The 26,396-nt window shown below is 47.7% G+C and overlaps 1 protein-coding gene across 15 annotated transcripts in view; it reads right to left on the reverse strand.

Moving 5' to 3' along the window:
* The window catches only part of KALRN (kalirin RhoGEF kinase), a 622,455-nt gene that overhangs the window by 109,856 nt on the left and 486,203 nt on the right, over nt 1-26,396 (reverse strand). For all 15 annotated transcript variants that reach the window (XM_019738955.3, XM_019738953.3, XM_019738949.3 and 12 more), the window contains exon 34: nt 17,288-17,534. In XM_019738955.3, coding sequence (XP_019594514.2) covers nt 17,288-17,534 — 247 coding nt within the window. The remainder of the gene's footprint in view (nt 1-17,287; nt 17,535-26,396) is intronic.

Here is a 26,396-nt window from a genome sequence, read left to right on the forward strand (position 1 = left end):
ACAAAAATTAATATAAGACCCAGTATTATATTATATTATATTATATTATATTATATTATATTATATTATATTATATTATATTATATTATATTATATATTATAGAGCCGGTCTTATGGTAAAATAAGACTGGGTCTTATATTAATTTTTGCTCCAAAAGACGCATTAGAGCTGATTGTCCAGCTAGGTCTTCTTTTCGGGGAAACACGGTATGTTACAGGATTGCTAATAGAATTTTAAAAGATCCCCGGAAGTACCTGTTAGAGAGGAGATGTTTAGTAGTCCCAGCTGAGTGAACGCCTGCAGAGAAACCCCAAACATTTTATTTATGGTGGAAGACTTCCATTCACCCTCCCCACAACCACATCCTGTAGACCATCTACCATTCCTTTACTTCCCTATCCTTTTCTCCTTTAAATCTTTTTCATATTTCAAGACCAAACTCATATCCCCCCTCGTGCCATGAAGCCCATCTGGACCACGTCAACTGGACCTTCCCATGAACCGTTGTGTTTATCACTCAGAGGGCATTTCTCGTGTGTGTGTGTGTGTGTGTGTGTGTGTGTGTGTCCAGATTTAGAGAAAATGGATTGCTAGAAACATGCAATAGTGATAAAGTATAGAGGACTCATTCATCAGGAAAAAAGGAAAGTTTGTGAGAGGAATACAAAATATGCTTGATTACCTAGGTAACCAATACCTGGCGGAAAAAGAGCCGAGGGACAAGACTTTTAGGAGTTACCAGGATTTGGGGCTTCCTTTCTCAGTTTGGACCTTGTTTAGATTTGTGCCTTATTTATGTATACATTACATCTGCCACATGGTTAGAACACAGTAGATGCTCAGTAAATGATATGATAGTAGCACAACTGTATGAGTAACAATTACTAACATGTATCAGCATTTATTTGTGCCAAGCAGTTTCCTAATTACTTTCTATACATTAACTCATTTACACACACACACAGAAACCTTATAAGGTAGGGTCCTCTTAACCACTGCCATCTACCACTGCCATCTCCCTGCTGGCCTCTCCTAGCAAGAATTACATAAGAATCTCATTGTTAAGCAGGAAATGTGTAGCTGGTGCTCCACGTACAAAACAGAGAAATGAAAATTCAAATTGCTTATGCAGCCTGTACCCCATATTCCTGATTCACTGATTGTCCTCACTACTGGTCAGTCTCATCTGGCCAGCTTGAATTACTATAGGATTATAGTCATCCCGGGTTTCAGTTCTACCCGTGACAGCCAACTACTGTCTAGTTTTCTCTTCCATATCACCAAAGACAACTCATTTTGCTGTTCTTTGCAAGCCCAGAAAACGGCCAGCACCTTCAGCCCTCGTGAAAGTAAACCTTATTTGCTTGTGATCCCCTGTGTAGGGGTTATGATACAAGAGTTGATAGATATTTGGTCTACCTACTCAGTCCACATCTTTAGATACTTTTGGGGCATTCTGGTAGGAATTCAGAGATGTTTGAAAATTGCTTGGTGAGTAACCAGTTACTTTTTTACTTAAATATTCCTTCTGGGCCTTTCTGTTCGGGTGACACTGATCACTTCTGCAGTAATCCTTTGCAAGGGGCTGATGACAGCATCTTGCAGAAACTGATGTGAGTTAGGTGTCTGAGAAAGACCTAGCCCTTCCTTAAGAAATCAGAGTACCAGTAGACCTTAAAGTAGTCTTCGTCTCCATGAAAAAGATCCATCAGGCATGTTTCCACCGGTCCTTGTAACCCAGGAATATATCCGACTCTCAACTCAACATAAAACCACTAGGGACACCTATCTATCTTAAGTTGATATGGTCAACACATTTTTGGCCATCCTGGAGATTCACTCTGGGGTTAGGCACCAATAACCCAAGAGTCCCCTTGCTGTCCTCATGTGCCTTCCAGAATGGGACCAGCGATGTCTACAACATGACAAGAAAGTCTTGAACACTATTGGGGCACTGCAGAGAGAGTCTGCAGAGCTACTCATTAATGCAGCAAATACTTATGAGTGCCTACTATGTGCCAGGCTCTGTCCTAGGCACTGGGTCTACACTGGTGAACAAAAACAATCCCAGCCCTTGTGGAGCTAACCACTAGGACAGACTCATTTGCATGTAAAAGGAAAGGGAATGAACATCAGATATTTGACCAAGTTTTGAATTGAGGGATTTAAGAAAATAGGTGCCTGAATCCTGTGACCTGCATCTAGATGTTTCAAGGTAATGCCCTTGGGACAATTTGGAGGGGATGCTAGGTAAATGGCTTTACACACTGACACTTATTCAAATCATCAGGAAAACTTTAAAAACTTCTAGGCATTAGCATTTTTAAGGCTTTCCAGGAGATCCCAGGGTGGAACCAAGCTTAAGAACCATTGAGGCCTGGGTCTCCCATCTCCCCACCACCCAGCACTGCCTCAGATTTATTAATTTTGGGCATCAATATTTTTAAAAGTTCCCCAGGTGCTTGTAATATGCAGCATAGTTTGAGGACCGTTGGTGTCATGTGGTGGTTCTCAAACTTGAGTGTACCTCAGAATCACCTGGAGGGTGAGTGAAAACACTGATTACTGGGCCCCACCCGCAGAGTTTCTGATTCAGTAGGTCTGGGTGGGACCTGAGGATTTGCATTTCTCCAAGTTCCCAGGTGACACTGATGTTGGTACAGGGACCACACTTTGAGAACCACTAGTGCAGAGGATTTCCCCCCATCTGTCAGTGATCTACGCTCACTTCTTTTCATAATAACACCTGATTTTTCTTTGAGGCTCCAGCCCTCCTCCATTCTCAGACCATGTTTGTGGGTGTGGCTGACATCCTCCCTGGGTTCACCCTCCATTCCAAGGATGGGCCCACGATCTGCACTTGGCCAGTCAGTCACAGGGATTGGTTCAGACTTAGCACATGATCCAGTTTCAGCCAATGAGCATACACTGTGAGACCTTAGCAAGAACTACTGGGAAAGCAGCCATCTCTTCCCCCAAGATTTCTGAGTTGGTAGAATGTTAGCCTAAAGCAGGTGGAGGCCATTTTGTCATCACCACAGAGGAAGAAGTTACCTGAGAATAAGGCCAACATGGAGGAAAGAGATGTGAGAGAGAGAGAGAGAGAGAGAGAGAGAGAGAGAGAGAGAGAGAGAGAGAGAGTGTGGAAAGGTCTGAAATCATCTGAAAAACTAAATACACTTTTCCCCAAATCCTTATTGATCTATGGACTTTGAGACTCCCGATAAACTCCTCTTTTTTTTCTTTTTTTGCATAAGACAGTTGAATATTTCTAATTTCAGGGTTTTCCAACACCACCCACCCTCTCCCAAACTTCAGGCTAAGGACCCCTGCACTAAGGCAATATCTTTAGTGTTCTTAATCTTCAAAGAGATGGCTGAGTCTCATCCTTATTTTTGGCAGTTTGTCTTTAGCGATGCCTCCAGTCAAAGTCCATTTTACATGCATGAGGTGTTCCACCTGCCTATGTGTCCAGTTTATGTCTCATATCTCCATTCCCCACAACAGTGAACCCCAAAGAGCCCCTGCTGGTCTCAGCCTGCAGACATGCTGCGCCAGGTATATCACCACGCTGGGCCTGACACCAGGGACTTATGGGACTGCCCTCTCCCCCCAGTTCACCGCTGCTTCAGTAATGCGGGACCATAACCTCGGGCATCGGCCCTTCTCACCAACAGACGTATATTGGCGAAAATTTTTCCTTTAGGAAACTCCTTTAGGATTGTTCTCTTCAAATGTACAGTAAAAGGATTTTTCAAAATCCCACTTCTCAACATTTCTTAGTGAGAGCTCAGCCCAGAGACAGAAGGAATAGCAACCGTGCCTAGACATTCCTGTGAGAACCTTCTTACTGTGACCAGTACAGTACACACCGTCTACAGAATGTGCTCGGATAGGCTCAGAGAGGGCTGTGAGCAGATTTCTTGGTGAACAGGGAGGACAGGCCCTGCTTTCCTCATCCCACCCAACCCATCATTTACCTGCCTTTTCCTCCAGCAGTGAAGCTCACCTGTGGCACCCACTTCCAGATTTTGAACCCGAGTCACAGCTACAGTTTTAAAAAGCTCTGCAGGTGATTTCAATGTGAAGTCAGGGCTAAGAACCACTGACCGTGGGGCTCCAGATCACCCACACTCGGTGATCACTTCCTGCATGGTTGATACAGTGTTTAGGGAGCGCCTGGACTCAGATGTTTTCACTTGCTCGCAATCTGACAACCAGTCCCTTGACTGGGTTTTCCACGACCTGTTACATTCTTCGTTTGCCAAGCTGCACATTCCTTAAGCCTCGTCTTCCCTGTGGAGATTTCTGACCTGTGAACTGCCTCATTGTCGATGGTTCTTACTTTCCACAAATTACTGTCCTGGCTTCCACTTAGGTGGCTTACAACTTTGATTCTTGCTAAGTTGTGATCATTTATTCAACAAATGGTTGGTTTGTGAACACCTACTATTTGCAAGTCACTAAGCTAATCTGTATACGGGAATTTATATGGGAAATTTATATGAAAAATATAAACTGAATAAGGCATGTTCCCTGAGAAAAGACAAAGAACATGGTGAGTTCTAAAAAAAGCAGTTGGTTCCATTTTTGTTGTTGTGGCAGAAAAAGGAAAGTGGACACAGACCAGGACTGGACATGGGTAGAGGTTTTATCTTTATGTAAAAAAAGAGGAATTGAGATAATCATCAGCAACCAGAAACACTTAAGATTAGAGAAAGGAGGTACAATGTGTACATTGGTTCTACATTTAATTTGAACTCCAAATATACCTTTTAAAATTGTGGACTATCCATGTGGGTAACTATTCCCAGGTAATGGGTGCTGTTTTAATAGTAAGAGCTACAGAAAAAGCCTGATTGCCAGTACTATGCATAGTAATCTCTTCTCCTAATTGTCTCCATTTAGTGTGGTCTAACCACTGCACCACTGCTGGCTCTGTGGGTCTGCCATCCACCTGGTGACCGCTACCAGGTGCCAATGACTAAACCATCACTTAGCTCATCCTATATCAGTAAATGCGTTCTTCCGTGCTTGCGCACTGAACACTTGTCTGCCTCTTTCTGGCTGTCTCACTTATCTTCAAGGAAGTTAGGCCGCAGCTCATCCTGTCAATCACCCTGTTTGTTTTCAGGAAGTATCACTGATCTCCTTTTGGTCTGAGCCAGGCCCCAGGTAGGGGGGTGAGCCAGGCAATACTGATGAAGATGTGGGATTTCACAGAAGACCCTGGTGTCTCCCCAGAACCGCCGATGTTCGTGTTTGTGGGGATGGAGAGGTAGGGCTGCAGGCAGCCAGGACAGCTTCCTGGAAATGTGCACTGAGCAGCCGCCTGAGCTCAGGTGGAGACAAGCTATTTATCAAAATGAAAGATGACTGCAGCTGGAGTTGCTAAAAACAAACCACTCCAGGTTTTATCCACTTCCAAAAACGTTGACTTCTAAGTAGGTCAAGGTATTCTCAAAGTAGGGCAGTAGGAATGCCAGTTTGTCACTTTGACTGAGTTTCAATTTCGGAAGGCTTACCATGGCTAAGTGTCCACTACAAGGGATGGCATTTCCATTCCGACTGTCCATGCACCTTCCCTCCCACAGGTAGAAGGACCAACTGCGGCAGCATATAGATTCACGGGTGCAAAGGAGAGGTTTCTGATACATTAAATGCAAGGTGGGTTTTGCCTCCACTTTGGTCAGTTTAGTGAAGGTCAGTTCATGGAAGATTTCAGTAATAGGAAGGATGTTGGAGATACTGCCTGCCCTTACATTTCTGTTTTCAACCATTCCAAATAAATGAGAGGTGCCGAGCCCATGTGTCCCCAGAGAAGACTTCCCAGAAGACAGGATCTAAAAGACTTTCTCAGTTAGAACTCCTAACATCAGAACGTTATTTCCTATCCCCATCCTCAGGCTCCTGCTAAAGCTTAAGCCAGTTTCCACTACAGTTCTTAGGGGGTGGAGCATTCACTGAGCCTGGTTCTTCCCTATGAACTCCTCAGGGGTCCTTATTGCATGGCCTTCCTCCCTTCCTCCCTCCTTCCTTCCCTCCTGCTCTCTCTTCCTTTTTCCCTCCCTCCCTTACCCTCCCTCACGCATTGTCTCCCTCTCACTCCATCCCACTCACCCTCCCTCCCTCTCTCCCTCCCTCTCTCTTTCCCACCCTTTCTATTAATATTTACTGAGAACTTCTCATGTGCCAGCCACTGCTCTATGTGCTGGGGGTAGAGCAATGAACAAAATAGACAAAATCCCTGCACTTGTGGGGGTGGGGGTGGGGGGATGGGGCAGTGGGAGGAATAGACAATAAACATTAACAAATATATCAGGTAGTGAACAATGCAGTGAGGAAAAGTAAAACAGGAAAAGGCATATTATACAGTTTGGTGGGAGAGAGTGGGAGTGAGGGAAGACCTCTGTAATTAGGTGACACTCGAGCAGAGACGTGAAGGAAGCGTGGCAGTAAGCCATCCAGGTGTCTGAGGATCTGGCCCACTGGAGAGTCCCAGGCAGAGGGAACAGAGGTGCAGGTGCTGGGTGGGGAGTGTGCGTGGCTCGACTGGGGAACAGCTCAGTCAGGCAGGCTGGTCAGGAGAGTGGTCGGATGTGGTAGGAAGGTTATGCTCCCCCAAGGTGTCCACACCCTAGTCCCCAGAACCTGTAAATATGTTACCTTACATGGCAAAAGGGACTCTGCAGACGTGATTACGTTAAGGAACTTGAGAGGGGGAGGTTATCCTGGATTTTCCAGGTGAGCAAAATGTAATCATGTGATTCAAAAGCACAGCACCTTTCCGGCGGGGGTCAGAGGGAAACTTGACTAGGGAAGAACCAGAGAGGTGCACCATTGCTGGCGTTGAAGACGGACGAAGGGACCACAGGCCAAGGACTGCAGGCGGCCTCTAGAAGGTGGAAACCGTGAGGACACAGCTTCTCCCCTAGAGCCTGCAGAAGGAACGCAGCCCTGCTGAAACCTCGAGTTTAGCCCAGTGACAGCCATAGAACTGTAGGAGAATAAATATGGGTTGTTTGGAGCCACTAGGTGTGTGGTAACTTGTTAGAGCAGCAAAAGGAAACTGAGACCTAAGAGATGAAGTCGGAGAACAGGCTCTGGGGCAGGTTGTGTAGGCGCCTCCTTGCAGACACAGAAAGGACTTGGTTTTTACTCGATGTGAGACAGGGGCCACAGGAATGTTTTGAGCCAAGGAGAATCTGCAGCCCAGGCTTCCTCCCCTCAGCTGGGAACCAGCAATGGTAATTATCTCCTTGCCCACCTGAGCACAAAGGTAGGAAACCATACCTTGTGTGGCCTACAGGGATAAGGCCTTGAGGAAAGTGAGGCAGATGGGCATGGTATCAGACTCAGCATCCCTGGCTGGGGCTGGTGGACAGTGGTGGGGAAACTAGACAGCCCAGTCATATCCCCATGGCAGCGGCAAAGAAAGGGGCAGGCTGTTCAGTGAGTGGATGGGCTCTCTGCTCCCAGAGGACAGGGAGCTGGGATTAAACATGGCAAGAATTGTAAACCAAAAGACTTCTCATACACGTTGTAGAGTTTGGGTTCAAGCTGCAGTTGCAATCCTACACAGGTCCTGGATGAGAGGAAGTTGTTCTCAAGGTTCAAGCCACACGGGAAGGCAATGCGGTGGCCAGAGGAGGCTCCTGACCACTCCGTCCTGCCAAGCAGCATCAGAATGCCGCTGCTGTAAGCTCCTGGAGCTGTGGCCTGCAAGGGCTGTTCCTCACGGCCTGCAAGATCCACTCACCTCTGACCTTCCCTGAGCAGATAGGGTGGGCACATCCCCAGCTGTCAGACCACCATGGCTCCTTCTCTGCTTCCCAAGCCACATTCGGTGCATGTCATTTCTGGTCCCTTTGTTGTTGGACAGGAAAGTGGTTTCAGCTTAGCTAGCTCTAAGTAAGAAAGAAAAACGCACCATCTCTTGGGGGAACATTTTGTTTGCTGGGGTGACTTCCTCTCCATCTTCTCCAGCCTCTCTTCAGCAAGCATAATCAACGGCAGCCTTTCCTGTCTGGGATTGAATCCGAGACTCTCATCTTAGCTCTGAGCTCCATCCACTGGCTTATGAGTCTCCCTGGCACAAGGCCACTCGTCAAGCCTCCCCCTCCCTCCCCTCTGGATGATAAGGGGCATCGTCTTCTTGTAGGTCTCACAGACTTACAGTGCACACCGGGAGGCATGGCAATATGCTGTTGACACAAGCATTCGATGGAAGCTAAGTCACAGCTGGCTGGCGAGAAAAAGGGCAGGAGGGCCCCAGAGAGCTCAGAACTTTTCCTGGACAGCACCGTCCTCCTCTCGCTTCAGCTCTACTTGGAGGCAGCACCACACTGGGGGGTATTTAGAGGAGGACGTGGCCTGGCCTGACATCCTCCTATTTGAGACTTCAATTCCAAGCCTTTTAATGTCCTAAATACTATCAGATGGACGGTAGCCAGCTGCAGGCAGGACATCTCCTCCAGAATATAGTAGGCCTGGGCACACTTTCTAACCGTACCCATTCTTACTGATCCCTTCATCTTAAAACAAAACAAAACAAAACAAAAAACAAAGGAGGAGCGAGTGGGAAGTGTTTGGACTAGATGGCACCTATATCTCCCTCTTCCTGAAACTGCATCCTGGGAGGGTTCCCAGATTGTTGCTCAATAACCATTTCTGGCCCGTCTAAACATAGACAGGTAACTGGAAGAACTTCAGTGACAAATGAAACAAGAAAGGCAGTTTTCACAAAACTCCCCTTTGTCCTTGTCATGTTTGAATTGAAGAATGACATGCTTGTAGCCACCCCAAATACTCAAAGTCTCGCACAGCCCTCCGTCACATAGGTCAGCCCAGCTCTCTGGTGTGGGCCGAATGTTACCTTCCATGACCACAGTTAATGCATGAAAGGGAAGAGGTCACTGAGAGATGCCAGAGGTGCAAGTCAGGGAATAACTTGAATTTTCAGCTCAAATATATCAGATATGATCTCGACGCTCTGTGTAGAAGGCAAAAGAAAGAGTAGAGGAATAATCTATTATTTTTCAGGAAATCATGGAGCCAGATGGACCTGCTGTTGGTACACTGGAGATAGGGCCCAGGATAGGCCAGGAATAGAAACTGAGAGCAGGGGAGGGTGCAGACTAGACACAACATCAGGGCCTTGGCTAACCCTATGGATGAAACTAGAAACACAACCTTGAGCCTTTGAACAGCCCTGGAGAGGGTTCAGGCTGGAAACACCCTAGACTGACCACTATAGAGGTATCAGAACTGGGCCTTGTCATGTTTGAATTGAAGGCTGCCTGTGGTGTGGTCCACCTAGGCTGAGAAGCCTAACTCACGAGATCTAAGCACCATGGCCCCATTGCATAGATTTTAAGTACGGTGCCCAAGGTCGTCAGCGGGTCAGTGGCTGAGCCAGGCTTCAGACTCAGGTCTTCCAGCCAAGACTCTTAGTTATATCATCCCTCTCATTGTCTCATTTTTATGGCCTACTAGATACCATTGGAAAGCCTTGTGGTCACCAGCTCACTTTTGCTTTACTCTAAACAATTAGCCTGTGCACAGAACGATAAGACCAACGTCACAGTTTCAAAGCAGTTTTACTTCACATTGCCACCTGTGAGCCTCCCAGTGACTCTGAGATAGGCATTTTTATCAGCTTCCCTTTCGACAGATGTGGAAACGGAGATGATGCGACTTTCCATGTATTCCACACCCTGTCCTCTTCCTGGCTCATCTGACTCCCTGGGAACCAATCCCTCTCCTGTTTTCTCAAAGATGTGCAGGTTCCCTTCTGAGAAAAAGATAGGCTGTGACATATTAGATTGAACCATTTAGAAATTGCTGATATTCAACCATTTTTTTTACTACGAAAATGGCAATTTCATGTGGTTCAACCCAATACATTGGACCTCAAAATAAAGATACTTATGCTCAGCGTGGATGGGCTAAACATAGGATATTTAGGTTAATCACTTTAGGTTACCAAGATTACTTACCTGATGTGGAGAGAACATAGCAGACAGTTTTAGAATCTTAGAGGTAATTCAGGAAGATATGGATGAAAGGAAATAATAATGCTACTTTACAATAAACTACAATATACATGACAGTAGGAAATGACCAGTGCAGAAGACTAGCCCACAGACAGCCTCAGAGAAGATGGCAGTGGCCTCTCAGACCTGTGTCCAGAGAGAAGGGGACAAGATCAGAGTCTGCACAGGAGACTGGAGGCTCCAGATGTGTGGGCGGAAAGCAGACAGCTGGATGTTCCTAAGTCCAAGGGTGGTTAAGAGGACTATAAAACCACGCATACCAATAAAAAGTTTAAACAAGTTAGGATTATTGAGTTTAATCCACAATGTTTTATTCTGCTCTAAGGTTTTAATAAAAGAACTGGTGGACCAATTGCTAGGCTCTTATTAAGTAGTATCTTAGGAAAGAAGTGCCTGGCATTTGATATGCAAATCAAATTCTTCTGCTGCAGATAAAGATCAGAAAGAGAAGGAGAAGGAGAATTAGGACGGGTGGGTTCCAATTGGGGGATTGGGAAGGGAAGAACAGGAGTGATGGGCAGGACGCATCTGGATTTCAGCTCTAAGTAAGGAATTTTTTAAGCATCAGAATTGCACTACAATGCAACAGGCTTCCTTTGGAGGTAATGAGCTCCTAGTCCCTGGGAGTGTTTATGTGACGCTTAGCTGACCACTTGTCAGAGACATTTTGGGAGGAGGTCCCTATATTAGGGGAGAGAGTAAAGCAGAAGACCTTTAAGGAGCTTTTCAAGTCTAAGATTCCAAGAGGGAGCCCCCAAAAGCTAATATTCGGAAGTGAAATGAAATCTAATCAAGGACCACATTGATTCAATTATAAAAAAAGGAAAGTTTAGTTCTGATTGCTTAAACGTCAGAAAAATGACTGGGAGCTCCTTTTAGAATCTCTACCAATACATCTCCATCTATCTTTAAGCACACCTATCTTCAAGAAGTCTCAGCACTCAAGTTAATTACATTTTTTATTCAAAGGTAGTATTTTTGGGTTTCAGTTATTTTTATCCAACACTATTGTGATTTTAAAAAACAACCTTACCACTACTTTCCTTGCAAACATACTATATTCAGCGATGTTATTCTCAAAACTATGAGCTACCATGGAAACCTATTTCCATCCTCATTCACAGTCCCACATATAATTTTGTTCTATGAGGAAATGAGCTCTGAATTTCACAGTGGCTACCTCACAGCTGGTCAGTTACAGACGTGGGTGCTGTACAAACGGAGAAGGAACATGGATCAGCAAGCATTTTATATGCAAATCATAAAATGTGATGTGTCATTTCATACGCCAAAGGAAATGTTCATGCTCCGATTACGTGTCAGCTCCCCATAGTAAAGTCCTGTGTTAGGCATTATGGAGCAAACTGAAAACCTGAGAGTAATTGCACATGATGCAGAATTATACTGAAAAGTAAGAGGGAAGGAGGGAAAAAAAGAGGGAGGAAGAGAGGGAGGGAGGGAGGAAGAAAGAGAAAGAGAGGGAGAGTGAGAGAGAGAGAGAGAGACAGAGAGAGATAGAGAGAGAGACACTTTGGGTGGAATCTTCCAGAGTCAGTAGGCAGGAAGAACCTGTAAGTGTCTGGATTTGATAGCAGAGGGGATATGAAAGGCCCATTTTGGCTCCTGGCGGCAGAAAGTGCTGGGAATTCCCATCCTGCAGAAAATCTGTAGCACAGGCTGGACCAGCTCCAGGGGCTGGCTGGCCCCTATCAGACCTGGACCCGGTTCAGCCCGCTGTCCAGAGTGCTGCTCAGAGTTGTTCTGCTCCAGCCTGGGACACCAGGATCTTTCTAGTGGGCAGAGCACCCACCTGACAAAATCTGTCTGAATCCTGCTACGACCCCTCCGGAAGGGAGCCCATGAGGCCAGAGGTGGGAGGCAGAGTGAGAGGGCCGTATGCAGAGCAGCCTGTAATGGGTTCATGCTCTTTGACTCTTTGACCAGCTAGCCTGGCGAATCACATGGAAGGATGATACACTCACATACTTGTCTCAAATGCCTTCAGACTTGGGAGGTCCAGGGATAAAGAGAGTGACCTGGGGGAATAGACAGGCCTGGGTTCAAATCTAGGTCCAACACTTATAAGCTATGTGACTTCGTTTGGGCAAGTTACCCAATCTTTCTAAGACTCAGTTTTCTTGTTTGTAAAATGAGTAAAATAATCTTGTTATTTGTATGAAAGCATTAACCCAGAACCTGGCCCAGAGTAACGCTTAACCAATGTCGGATATTTTTGTGAGTTGACTACAAACTTAATATAAGTCAACAGTACTATAGAGTCGTTCAGCATCTTTAGGCTGTTGGTGGTAGATGCCTCCAGAGCCCACGCTTTCTCCACTGCTCTACTCTTTCACACCCATAGCACGGATACCATGTTCCTGAGGCGGCTAGATGCCAACAGCAGAATCATCAGGAGACCTCATGGGACACGACTGCCCGTGAACAAGCCAGGGCCGCCATGGACCACTGCCCTCTCCTCCAGGACATCTGCTTCCAGAGCTCACCTGGCCCTCGTTTAGGTTTGGCTAAGCAAAGAGGCGTTTCCTTAGCTTTTCCAGGCACTGAGCTGGAGCCGGAAGAGAGACGGTACAGGAAAAGAAAAAGAACACAGATGCCCTACAGAGCTGCATGGAGAAGAACCTACATTGGTTTTCAGAGCCTGGGGCAGAAATACCCAGAATGTTACCATTTTTACCCTTTGTAAGTGTACAGTTCAGTGGCATTAAGTCATTCACATTGTTGTGCTACCATCACCACCACCCAACTCCAGAACTTTTCCATCTTGCAGAACTGAAACTCTCTACCCATGAAACACTAACTCCCCATCCTTTCCCTCCCCCCAGTTCTTGGCAACCACCATTCTACTTCCTATGAATTTGACAGCCGTAATTTCCTCACGTAAGTAGAATAATACAGTATTTGTCCTTTTTATGTCTGGTTTATTTTATTTAACATAATGTCTTCACAGCTCATTTGTGTTGTAGCATGTGTCAGATATTCCTTTAAGACTGAATAATATTCCACTATAGGTATAGACCACATTTTGTTTACCCATGCATCCATTGATGGACACTCACCTTGCGACTATTGTGAATAATGCCCTGTGAATATGGGTGTACAAATACCTTTTTGAGTCCCTGCTTTCAATTCTTTTGGGTATATACCTAGAAATCAAATTACTGAGTCATATGGTCAGTGCATAAAGGTTCCTATTTCTCCACATCCTCACCAACACCTGTTATCCTCTCTCTCTCTCTAAAAATAGCCATCTTAATAGGTATAATGTGGTGTCCCATTGTGGTTTTGATTTGCATTCCCTGATGACTAGTGATGTTGAGCATCTTTTCATGTGCTTATTGGCCATTGGTATATCTTCTTTGGAGAAATGCCTATTCAAGTCCTTTGCTCATTTTTAATCGAGTTGCTTGTTCTCTTTGTTGTTGAGTTGTAGGAATTCTTTATAGAACCTGCACACTAGCCCGTTCCCATACATCTTAAGTATCTCCTAAGCCTGACACTCGGAGAAGTAACTCTCAACCCTCATGGAACATGTAAATTATCAAGGAACTTAAAAGATACTTATACCCAGGCTCAGCTGCTCTGAACTAATTGGCCTGGATGTGTGTGTGGCATCAGTATTTTCAAAAGTCTCCTCCAGGTGGTTCTAAGATGCATCCAGAGTTGAAAACCACCACTGCAAAGTCTCTGTCCCTTGAAAGGCACTGCCCTTCACCACTTGGTGCTGAGAAAGTGAGAGGGGATTAAAAAGCCTAGGGGACTAGGTCCCAGAGGGTCCAACCCCAGAGAGAAGCCCTTTGATGTCAGGGTGGCAGGTGCCCCCCTGTATCACACAGCCTCATCATCAGTCCTGCCATGGATATATCAGGAGAAAAGGCACAAGAGGGAAAGACCTGAGGCTGTCCCCACAGGCAGAGTGTGTGGTGCAGAGCACTGGACAAGAGGTGGGATCCTTGGCTCTGCCACCAATGCTCCCTGTGGGTTCAGAGAAGTCACCTTACTTTCCTGGGCCTGAAAGTGCCCCTGAAAAAGAGGAAACTGGGCTGGTACTGTGGTTCTCAACCCTGACGGGACCTTAGATTCACCAGAGGAGCATTTAAAACACACTGGCCCCAGCCAGAACATTCTGATTCCAGTTGTTCGAGGTGGGGCCCGGGTACTGTCATTTGGTAAAGCTTCCAGGTGATTCTACAAAGCCAGGGTTGAGAAGGCAGGTCTAGGAGTTGCCCACATTCTCTCCTTGGTGCTAACGTGTGGGGCTGACAGTTGTGGCTGAGCCCTTATCTGGCCATTAGCACATCATCCAGATTCTGCCCTGCTTCTCACAGCCTGTAGCACAGACTCTGCAAAGCTGAAGAGGACTAGTTCCTTCCATGACTGAGACAACAATAGACTCTGACCTCCAGTGACACTGGCTGAGGCTGCACTGTCCTACTCTGCTCCTCCAGAACATTTCATTCTCAACCCAGTCGTGCATCACTTATAAGGTGGAGTGTCTGCTGGATACACGCCAATGCGGAGGGAAGCAAAGGCCGTGGCCAGCAGGCAGCCGCCTGGAATGGGAGAAGGAAGAGTTTACTGAATTTCCTCGAAGAGACCAACACTCAGGGCAGGCCCTGGAGAGAGAGGGAGGGGGTTTTCCAAGTTGGGACAGATGCACGAGCACACATACAGTCAGAGGAGGCGCTGTGGGGGCCATCAGGAGTTGCTGGCAGTCAGGCACCTGCGTATTCTAAGCCCACACAGGTGAGAGAGTAGTGAACACTCACAGGTTGCCATTTGAAGGCCCAGCCTAACTGGCCTATCCTTGCAGAGAGAAGAACCAACTTGCACACGAAAAAAGCCAAGGAGCGAGGAGACAGGCACTGGAAGGGGTGTGGGTGGGCGGTGCTGCTGTAAGAAGCCATGGTGGTGGCAGAGTTAGCTGGGAAGTTCTGGGACAGCTTCCTTCCTCGCTTTCCCTCAAGACTCTATTTTCCATCCCTCCTCCTTAGCTCCCATTTTCAGTTAACTCTCCACTACCCGCCCTCCCCGCTCCCCTCCCCCACCCGTTCTTACCCCAATGTCTCCACCTCCCGCCTCTGGATCACAGATCCACTCTGTTTCTCCCCTTTAGCTTTGCGCCTGCCAAGCTGCACACAGGGGCGCCCCAGCTGGGTCGGGCGAGGGAGGGGATGCATATTTTACCCAGCCAGCAAGGCCAGGCCTAGGTCAAGAAGTGTCAGGTCTTCTCCTGAAGCTATGTCCTTCCTGATGGACCAAACGGTACTTGGACGTCTATGACGAATTAGCCTTTCCCAGCCAATGAACTGCTGTCCTTGGTTTTGCCTCTGCAGATGGGGTCTCTAGACAGGACTTGTGGGATTGTGTAGTTATTTTGCTGAATAATCTATGACAAATGATATTATAACCATAACTTATCATGACAACTAAATGTATTGAGTGCCGGGCACTATTCTACCGTGTTTCCCTGAAAATAAGACCTAGTTGGACCATCGGGTCTAATGCGTCTTTTGGAGCAAACATTTATATAAGACCCAGTATTATATAAGACCCAGTCTTATATTATAATAAAATAAGACTGGGTCTTATATTAATGTTTGCTCCAAAAGATGCATTAGAGCTGATGGTCCGGCTAAGTGTTTTTTTTTGGGGAAACAGGGTAAGTGTTTTGTATATATTATCTCATTTCACTCTAACAATTCTAACCAATTTGCACCTCTGTTTCCCTCTTGTTTAGACTTCAAACAGAACCATACTTCCTGTTTCCCTGATTTTCACTTCCCAGGTTTCATGAGTTTCTTTACTGGCTACTTCCAAGGATCAGGAGCTGCATTGGCAATTTCAAATTCCACACAGCTTCCTGACACAATCCCTCCTTAGTCCTCAGAGAAACGGGAGAAATCAGTGAGGGCTCAACTGGGGGAGGGGAGCACAGGTGTGTGTGTGTGTGTGTGTGTGTGTGTGTGTGTGTGTGTGTGTGTGTGTGTGGAGAAGGAGGAGAATCAGGTTTTGGTCGCATTTTTCTCAGGATGGAAACAACGCAGGGAGGCCAGCTGAAAGGCCAGGCAGCACTAATAATGCCACCTGCTCTCGCCATCTGGTGGAGGAAAGGAGGAAGTCAGGCTTTGGAGAGGGACCAGATGGAATTCCAGAAACGGGAACATTTAAACGTTATTAGCCTGTAGTATCTACCAGGAAACCTGCCGCAGGTCTCCATGGTGACCATCGTCCCTGCCTCCTGACAGAACCAGGTCCCTTTCCTCTTCCGATCGCATAAATCCCTAGCACGGGTCTGCACAGAAGGAGCCTCTGATGCAGATTAACTGACCAGTTACCAAAAGAAGCTCAGGACTAAGTTGCTTTCTGGGTCTCAGTTTCCTCAGTGTAAGGTGAGTGACTTCAAGGACCCTGCCAGCCTCGACTTCTGAAGTCGGGTGGTTCTCATACTTGAGTGTGTATCAGAGTCCCTTGAAGGGCTTGTGAAAACACAGACTGCACGGCCCTACCCCAGTGTTTCTGACCCAGTAGGTCTGGAGTGGGATCTGAACCTGCATTTCTAACAAGTCCCCAGCGGATGCTGAGGCTGCCAATCTAGAGACAACCCCCCCCCCGTACCCCCAACTTTGAGAATCACTGTAATAGTCATTCATTCCCCTGGTGTGAGAAAAGTGAATAAATAAGTATGTGGAAGGCACATAGAGCTATATAATACAGAAGCCAAGTCTCCACTAACTTATCCATCAGAGGCACCTCAATGGGTGTCTCAGACACTGGCAGGGCTGAGGGAGGGTCAAACTCAACTCATTCCCTGGGTTTGCTTGGTGCCTCTGTGTCGGCACGAGCACTTGGGTGGGGGCTTGGGGGTCAGTGAGCTCCAGGGAGATGGGGAGGGGGAGAGTGGGTCCATGAGACAGGAGGACTCTAGGCTTTTGGCCACAGGTAGAAGAGGACTTTTCTAAACATAACCTGGCACAGTGGGAGAGCTGGAAGAGATCTTAGAGGTCATCAAATTCAATCTTCATTTTCTAGATGAAGCTCTTTCTCCTTTAGTTCCCAACCCACTCTCTTCAAAGCAGGTCCCAGAGAAATCGCACAAGGTCAAAAGGGGCTCATGAGACAGGTTCGTTCCACAATGTTCTTCAGTTAGAGGGGCGCTAACGTCCCCCGTGGCCTTCTGCTCCACATCCCCCTGCCCCGCTGTTCTCCCTACCTTTCACCAAGGGGAAGAAGCAGTCCATCTCCACGCTGCTCCGGGAATGGGAGATGCACAGGGCGCTGCTGGGGACCAGGCCCTCCTGGGGGGGACTCCGTTCCGTGGTGCGCACCAGACACCAGCCCGGCCGCTCACTTGGCCGCTCCAGCAGCTCCACCGTCTGTCCCACCTGAATGGTCAGCTCGCTGCTGTGGCCGGCGTTGAAGTCCTGGAGGACCACGGTCAACTCACATCCACCAGAGAGCTTGGAGGTGGTGGGGGGATGGGAGTAAACAGTGAGGACATGGGGGAAGGAGATGGGTGGGTGAGAGGGGGAGGGGAGAAAGGATGCATGAGAGCAGAGGAGACGAGGAAGAGGTGGAAGAGAAAAGGGAAAAGATGGGATTCAGGGTGGGAGAAGGAAGCAGATGGAAAAGGGAGTTAGGAACAGGAAAGAAAAGAGAAAAAAAGTAATTAACAGTGGTGTTGAATCACTCAGCCGTTCTAGCTGCAGCAACAGTCTGGAGCCCGCCCAGAGACAGGGCTTTGATTCTAATTCCTCCTTGTTCAGTCAGACTTATTTTCCTTATTCCTTTGCCAAATTTCCAGCTAATGGTGCCTTTAAACCTCTTCCCCAATATGTCCCTTACTCCTTCCAAGGGCTCTGCCCCAGGCCGTACCCCTGTCTCCACAACTACCCCTCAGTCACTTACTGAGCATCTGTTTCTGAGTCGCTCACTCTCACTTGATTCTAGTTGATGTTTAGGAAGAATGGAAGAGACAGCCTGCCTTCCTTCTAACCCCTGCAACCTCCCTTCTCCCCTCCTCTCATTGGAACCATCAGCTTAAAACAGAGGCTGCAGTGACCAAAAAAAAAACCCCAATAATAATAATAAATGAATGAATAAATAAATACATAAGTAAAATGAAGCTTCAATTCAAAGGCAGAAGCAAAACATGATTTATCTGGAAGGGAAATAGAATTGACATTAGCTCAGCCACCAGGGACCAGGGGAAAGAATGGAACGGAAGAGGGGTCACAGTCTACTTTGGAACCATCCTGAGTACCCCAACCTGTCCTTCCTTCAGGCCTGGCACTCCCCACTACATCAATCCAGGGGCAGAACCAATAAAATGGGGCAGAGAACAACCTCTATTAGCTGAACACTGAGACTTTCACTTTCCTCATGAGAAAAGCTCAGCCTGCTAATTTGTCTCACAGCCAAGCACAAGGCCTCCCTCTTGGAGCAGCAGTTGCACTTGGGGCAGAATGAGCGAGAGGGAAGGGGAACAATGGGTGGTTGAGCCCAGCTCGGCAGCCTGTCCTCTAAGGTTTAGCTCTAGCAGTGTTTCAGGGGAAGATCCCCAGTGCCACCTCCAGGGACGTCGCCTCCAGTCTGAGCGTCTCTGATTTAAGCCTTCAGGGCCTGCACTGTCTGCTCCAGCAGCTGTACTAAAGCACTAGTCCAAATATGTTGTATAGCTGTTTCCTACACATCTGGGAAGCTTCTGCGGAATGGTAAACAACAAACATCACAGTAAGGCGGGAATCAACGGTCCCACCAGGACCTAGAACTCAGCATTCAGGACTGTGACAGTTCTCTGGAACTTCAATGTCACAATGGGCTTGAAAAGGTTAACAGGGTGCATCTGCATCAGGCTGGTGGTTGCAATATGCATCGCCACCCACCACAGAGCAAGGAGTCCGCTCTAAACACATTCCCATGGGTGGGCATGGCTGCTGTCGGGATTAGATCGGGAAGAGGAATCTGTAGGACAGAAGGTGGGAGATGGAAAGAGACAGAAGAAGAAAAAAACACGCTTGTTGTCCCATTTTTTCCATTGAACTTTCCTGGTCCTATGAAAGGCACAGTGCCCCGCTCCCTCGCTCTCCTGGTGCTATCTTCCCTAAAGCGTCATTTAGAGAGGGATGCCGTGGGATGGTAATACATCACAGCTGCAGAGTACTGTTACAGTGTGCAAAGTACCTTCACATGACTCATCCACGCCATCCTCCAGTAACCAGGTGATATTACCATCTCCATCTCACACATCGAGACATTGAAGCTCAGAAATGTCAAGATCAGTGGTGGGGACATTGAGCATGCATTGTGCATAAAGGTCACCTAGGGAGCTAATTGAAAATGCAGGTACCCTTGTTGGTCCCTCCCTTGGCAGCCCCCCAAATGCCTATTTTTAACAAGGACCTCAACTCATGATTCTGAAAAGGGGGTTCCTGGAATACTGTCTGAGAAACACTGGCTAGATGGTTTTCCATAATCACCCAGGTGGACGTGAACCCAGACCTCAAATACAAATCCCCTGGTCCTTAAACTACATATCAGAGCAAGTTATGTACATAGTTTTAGATATGTTTGTGGTTGGAGGGGATGGGAGGCAGGTGGAGAGAAGAAGATATCAGTGGCCTGAGCTACTGGTCCTCTCCAAGCTTGTCCTACATCAGGTTTCTCCAACTTTTCAGATTGCATTTCTCTGTAAGAAATACAAGTATACTTTATATCTTGACCAGTCTACACTACGTATGAATAGCTCCATGTCATGCGGGAGACCCTGCTCGCTGCGCCATTTGTCATGCGGGGCGACAGGCGGGGTCTCTGCTCCCGCTCCCCATACAAGAACGCAGGATATGGTGAGGCCAAAAAGGAACACCCACGGAGCTATAGGTAGGGGAGTCATACCACTATATTCTCTCTGGCGGCACTATACTCTCACTGGAGGCTGCATCCACACTGTCCGCAAACCGCCATCCACGCTTGCCAGCCCAGCCGCCATCTTCTTGCTAGCCCCCATTCTTCTCTCTTCTCCTTCTAGCGTAGCCACAGCAGTTATATTAGTGGCCAATGGCTCACTGGTTACAGCTGACGGCCAACTAGCCACAGCTGATGGCCATGCAATCTCAGTTGATGGCCATTTACTACCTGAGCCAGCACCTGTCTATGTGAGGCTGAGAGCCTGGAAACTGCTTTCTGGGGCTCTGCCCCCACACTCCATCACTGAAACACAGATTTCACTCTCAAATTCTATTCTGGTTTTTTGGTCTCAATGGCTGGTAGCATCCCACAAAACTAATTCCACTTTCCGCTAACGTGCTGTTGGTAGAACGCTGGCCTAGATGACCATGAACGTTCCTCACTGAACTTGCATGCCTCAGTGGAGTCGCTCCTCTGTGCCAATGTCACGTGCACATGGCCTGAGATGCAACTGCAGCCCTTTTGCAGACTGTTGAGGCAGAGCAGAGAGGCTCTGGTTGCAAACATGCCCAGCATGTCACCCAGGTGCAAGGCTCGCTGCCACCCAGGGCAAGTTACAGCCAGACCGACTGGCTAGCTCGGGGCTGGAGTTGGGGGATAAGGGAGGATAAAGAGCCAGGCAGTGTGTTTCTACAATTCCATGACCCAGTTCCTGGAGAGAAGCCTGGAAACACCACTAGATGGTGGTGTTTGCCTTCTATAGGCTCCCAGTCCAGCCAGATGAAGGAGGAAGCAGAAGCAAGATGGTCGCTGGGCAGTCTCTGAGGCTCAAGCTTTAGATTCAGCCCCAAACCATTACAGTTCATGTTGCTTGGGGCGGCCTGCGAGGTCTCTGCTCCCGCTCCCCACATAAGAACGCAGGACACGGTGAGGCCAAAAAGGAACACCCACGGAGCCATAGGTAGGGGAGTCATACTACTATAGTCTCGCTGGCGGCTGGGTTGGAAACACAGGAAGCAGGAGCCACACTGTCCGCAACCCTCACTGCACCGCTTGCAGGCTCAGCCACCATCGTCTTGCTAGCCCCCATTTTCCTGCTAGTGTAGCCACAGCAGTTGTATTAGACGCCAATGGCTCACTGGTTACAGCTGACGGCCAACTAGCCACAGCTGATGGCCATACAATCGTAGTTGATGGCCATTTACTACCTGAGCCAGCACCTTCCCACGTGAGGCCGAGAGCCTGGAAACTGCTCTCTGGGGCTCTGTCCCCACAGTTCAAATACAGGATGAAGGTCTGGTTCATGTCGCCTCAGAGGTTTGCTCGCAAAGAGATTTACCACATCAGGGCCCCACCCCAAGGAAATAAAGGAATTCCAAAGAATGGCCGCCGAGGGGGTTGGGAGAAATTGAAGAGTCGGTGCTTAGGCAGGGCTGCCCGTGAAATGGTCCCTCCTCATCCTCTTCCCAGAGCCTCCGGGAAGCCTTAGGGTGCCTGGGTGTAGGGACAGACCCAGGAGTGCAGTTTCTAGGCTCTCGGCCTCACGTGGAAAGGTGCTAGCTCAGGTAGTAAATGGCCATCAACTGTGATTGCATGGCCATCAGCTGTGGCTAGTTGGCCGTCAGCTGTAACCAGTGAGCCACTGGCCAATAATATAACTGCCATGGCTACACTAGGAGAAAATGGGGGGCTAGCAAGAAGAGGGTGGCTGAGCTAGCAAGTGCGGATTGCAGTTAGCATGGCGGATTGCAGACAGTGTGGCTCCTGCTTCCTGTGTCTCCAACCCAGCCGCCAGCGAGACTATAGTGGTATGACTCCCCTACCTATGGCTCTGTGGCTGTTCCTTTTTGGCCTCACCATGTCCTGCGTTCTTATGTGGGGAGCGGGAGCTGAGACCCCATGTGACACCCTGCATGACAAATGGTGCAGTGAGCAGGGTCCCCTGCATGACACTGGGGAACTCGGAGTTCACACTTCGGAGAACACGGGACTGGAATCAGTACTAGAAACTTCTAAGAGCTCCTGCCAGTAGGGGAGGGGTCGAGGACAGAAGGGCCAAATACCTTTGAGGAATCTTGGCACACTTAAAAGACTTTTACTTGCAACCCTTCCATGTAATTCATTCATGCTTCCTGCTTGAAGCCTTCTCCTGGGCTGATGAGTCACACCAACAACTGACCATTACACAACGTATGCCCCTCCATACAAACCAAATTCCCTCACAAATACTAAATTGTCAGGTTCTTAGAAATGTACGTGTGTGTTTTCTTTCTGACCAGTGCTGGCGTGTCAGCTGGTCTCTTCTGGGCTACAGAGCCCAGAAGCGTCATTTTCTCTTCCTCCTCTTTCCATTTTGAAAGGACCAGTGGACATGTCCCCACTCTCACTGTTTCTTCCTCTTTACCGGGCTCCGGTCCTTTGCAGTGACACGTTCAGGAAGCCCTCACTTATCTCCCTGAGTGGAATCTTGTGTACCAGGAATTTAAATGTTTTATGCAACAACTAAGATTGAACACGGCACCTTGAGCTGAGCTGCCACTGAGCTCCCAGATGGCTCTGTTGTCCTCTCAACCACAAGGTTGCCAGTTCGACTCCCGCAAAGGATGGTGGGCTGTGCCCCCTGCAACTAGCAATGGCAACTGGACCTGGAGCTGAGCTGCGCCCTCCACAACTAAGACTGAAAGGACAACAACTTGACTAGGAAAAAAGGCCTGAAAGTACACACTGTTCCCCAATAAAGTCCTGTTCCCCTTCCCCAATAAAACCTTAAAAAAATAAAAATAAAAGTAAATGTTTTATGCAACAGCCTGTTGTAGAAAATGTTGCAAACCACATCTTTGTTTTGTCCGAATTATTTTCTTCCTCACAGCCCTTTAAGAAGTGTTTTAAGGTCCTTTGCAAATCTTTAGATTTGTATTTCCTATTTCTTGGCATATTTGTGTTCTAATTTTCCTATTTAGGCCTGCAGATAGATCATTCTTCACATTTGGGTTCACTTTTAACACCTCCTTGTCAGAAGGACCCCTTTATGTTATTAATTTTTCTCCTGGCTAAGCCTTCTTTCCTATCAATCTCCCTGCATGGGCTGGTGCAACATGCAACTTGTCTCTTAGTTGTTTTCTGATGGACTTATTAACCATTGGGTCATAGCTGCCCACATCTATCTCTTTCTATCTCTATCTATTATCTCTATCTCTTTATTTCTCTGTCTAGATCTCCCACATTCTGACTTATTTTAAATTGACCTTTTCTTTAATTGTCAATTCTTTGAACATCTGCTCCCCTCCACTGAATATGCCAAGCCATCCCCCTAACCACTCTCCTCTCTGACTCCTCTGATGCATCCTTCCTCCCTTCCCTCTGCCCCATTTTCCCATTTCACGGCTCTAAACTTCGATTAGTTTCAAAATTTCCTTAGCGCCCCTGGCTTCCTCTTCACATGCTTTCATCACCTACTCTTGCTCCTGCTGCCTGTAGTCTGGCCATAAAAACTGTATTATCGCAGCCTCCCCATCTTTGACCTGCCGGTTTCACTTTTAAGTCGTCCCATGTAGCCCTGCCATGCAGGCCGCTTGCTTACCTTCTCGGCCCTTTAAGTGTCCTACTCGCCTAAGCTGAGTGATGCTAGTCCTCAGAAAAGACAAACCTGTAATCTGATCTTCTCTTCCTCTAAATATGTCTCAAGAGAAAAGCAGGCTTTGCTGAGGAGACCCTTTTTACTGACATAAATGTAAAAACTCTCTTTTCCTCTCCTTTAGTAGGGTCCCTGATGTCTCTGAGATGACCCTCCAAGTAGCCTTTCTTTGTCTGTTCATGATGCATCTTTGGGTCTCTTCTATCAGCGCACTGGCTGTTCTTTCAATGAACAATGTTTCCATCTCATGGGTGTCCTTAGCCCACAGAGGTGGGCGGGCTATCACATCCTATTCCAAACTCCAAGGCCGCATTGTGTTCTTACTGTATATTTTTAAACTATCTGTTATGGATGTTTAACTGCCAAATTATCAATTCAATCCTGTGCCAGATTCTAAAACCAAACGTATCCTCCCAGGGAAATGCTGGTATCCTTGAGTGGATAGCACAGACTCTCAGCATGAAGTCAGGGGTCTCTGGGTCTCCTCTGACCTTATACCCCAGGTTCTGCAATCGTTTCTCATCTCACTCCCTTCACTGTATCCACCCCCTGCAGCGCGTCTGGTCTGCTGGGCCTCTGACTTGGCCCCTTCCTGGGAGCTTCTAGGACATTGTCTTTGCCTAGCCCCCTAGGGCCCTATCTAAGGCCTGCTAAGCCTTTTTGATGCTAAGTGCTACTTGGGTTTCCCCCAGTGCTTGTTGCTGAGTCATCATCGGAGTCTTCCTCCCCCCTCCCCCATACTTTCCCAGTCTCTCTCCTTTCTGGGTCCTGGCCTTTCCCCTGGGAGCCTGTTCCCCTGTTGCCCAGTATCTGGATGGCTGCCTCCTCCACCCTCCATGGTGCTTCCTGAGGGGCAGAAGTCGCTCTTCAGGTCTTCATCTGCTTCTTGCTCCGCAGTGTAGCTGCGTGGTTTTCTTTCCAGCACATACTGCTACTCGCACGTTATGAAAAGACCTCATGACCACCCTCAGTTCTCACTCATATTCGCCAGAAACTATTGCTTTCACTTAGATCCATTTTTGCTTGGTTACCAGTTGGATGAACTGAACCTCCTTCTTGTATAAACAGTGTGACCTGGATTAACCCTAAGAGCTTCTGGAAAAAGGACCTAATCATTCCCTGTGGATTTTCCAGTGATATTCAGAGAGGTGGGACAACACCCCACCCAGCAGTCTACTGCTGTCTGCTCAGCGCCTCAGCTTCTGCCTCTAGCTTCCATCCCATTCTCCCCAGGCAGCGCAGCCAGTGGTGCAGGGCATGGACTGGAGCCTCTCTCCTCTGGGTAACCAGGGGCAGGTTACTCAACCTCTCGGTCTCTGTTTCCTCATCTTTGGAATGCAGATATTAACAGTATCTGCTTCAGAGGTTGCTATAAAGATTACATGAGGGCTGGCCCGGTGGCTCAGGTGGTTGGAGCTCTGTGCTCCTAATGACGAAGGCTGCCAGTTCGATTCTCACATGGGCCAGTGGGCTCTCAACCACAAGGTTGCCAGTTCAATTCCTCGAGTCCTGCAAGGGATGGTGGGCAGTGCCCCCTGCAACTAAGATTGAACACAGCACCTTGAGCTGAGCTGCCGCTGAGCTCCCGGATGGCTCAGTTGGTTGGAGCGCATCCTCTCAACCACAAGGTTGCCAGTTTGACTCCTGCAAGGGATGGTGGGTTGTGCCCCCTGCGACTAGCAACGGCAACTGGACCTGGAGCTGAGCTGAGCCCTCCACAACTAAGACTGAAGGGACAACAACTTGACTTGGAAAAAATCCTGGAAGTACACACTGTTCCCCAATAAAGTCCTGTTCCCCTCCCCCCAAAAAAAAGATTACATGAGATAACACTTATAAAGCACTTAGGATAGTACCTTGAGCAGAGTTAGCTCTCTAAATGTTTAAAAATAAACTCTAGAGGTATTAATTATTATTATTTCAATTTGAATTAGGAGTAGAGAAGAAATGGAAAAATAATGAATTTTCATGGTACATTGGGAACATAGGCATGTAACTTATTATGTAAATGAACCACATTTCCCCCTGTTTTTATAACCTTAATGGAATCTAGCTCTGAGCCAAGCCAATGAGAAGAACTGGCTGAAGGCTATGTAGGGATAGTAACATCAGGGGTCTCCCAAGGCAGCACGTGCTTTTCCTGTTATAAACAAGGGGACAGTGGGACCCCGGATCCCTTTATGGAAAATGAGGATTCCCTTCTGCCTTTTCATTCTGCATTGCTGTCCAGGCACCTTCCATGTGAAGAAGCCCCCCTTTTCCCCTGAGCCTGATAACTGCCCCCGTTCCCTGCCACCGGAGCCTGCTCATAACTGTGAGCATCAGTTTCTGACACTGCTTCGCTCATCAGATAAACCAGACCTCCTCCTCTCCTGGCTGCCTGCCCTCTACCTCTCTGGATCTAATTCCTCCACAATGCTTAGCCAGTGCAAGGCACAGACTTCTCTGAGTTAACATCTATGTATGGATGTCAACACAGGAGGCCGGAGCTGGCTTCAGAGAAACATGCAGTTGGAAGGTGTCTGCTTGGGGCAGTTTAAAGGGCTCTGAGAAGGCTGCCAGCTCCTCTTGTTCAAAGCTGTCTTCGCCCCCTGCAACTGCCGCCAGTGCCTGGAATCCCACTGTCGGAGATTAATTTCATTAGGTAACATCCCTTGGCATGAACCGTGTCCAAGCACAGTATATATATGATTCCATTCCAATTGCAAAAAGATGGAAGCAGCATACAAGTGAGACGCAGTTGTACTTATATGGCTTTAAGCATGAAGATGTTCCTAACAGC

This window comes from Rhinolophus sinicus, chromosome 17 (genome assembly GCF_057876585.1).
Source record: "Rhinolophus sinicus isolate RSI-liver-muscle chromosome 17, RSI-T2T, whole genome shotgun sequence".
NCBI lineage: Eukaryota > Metazoa > Chordata > Mammalia > Chiroptera > Rhinolophidae > Rhinolophus > Rhinolophus sinicus.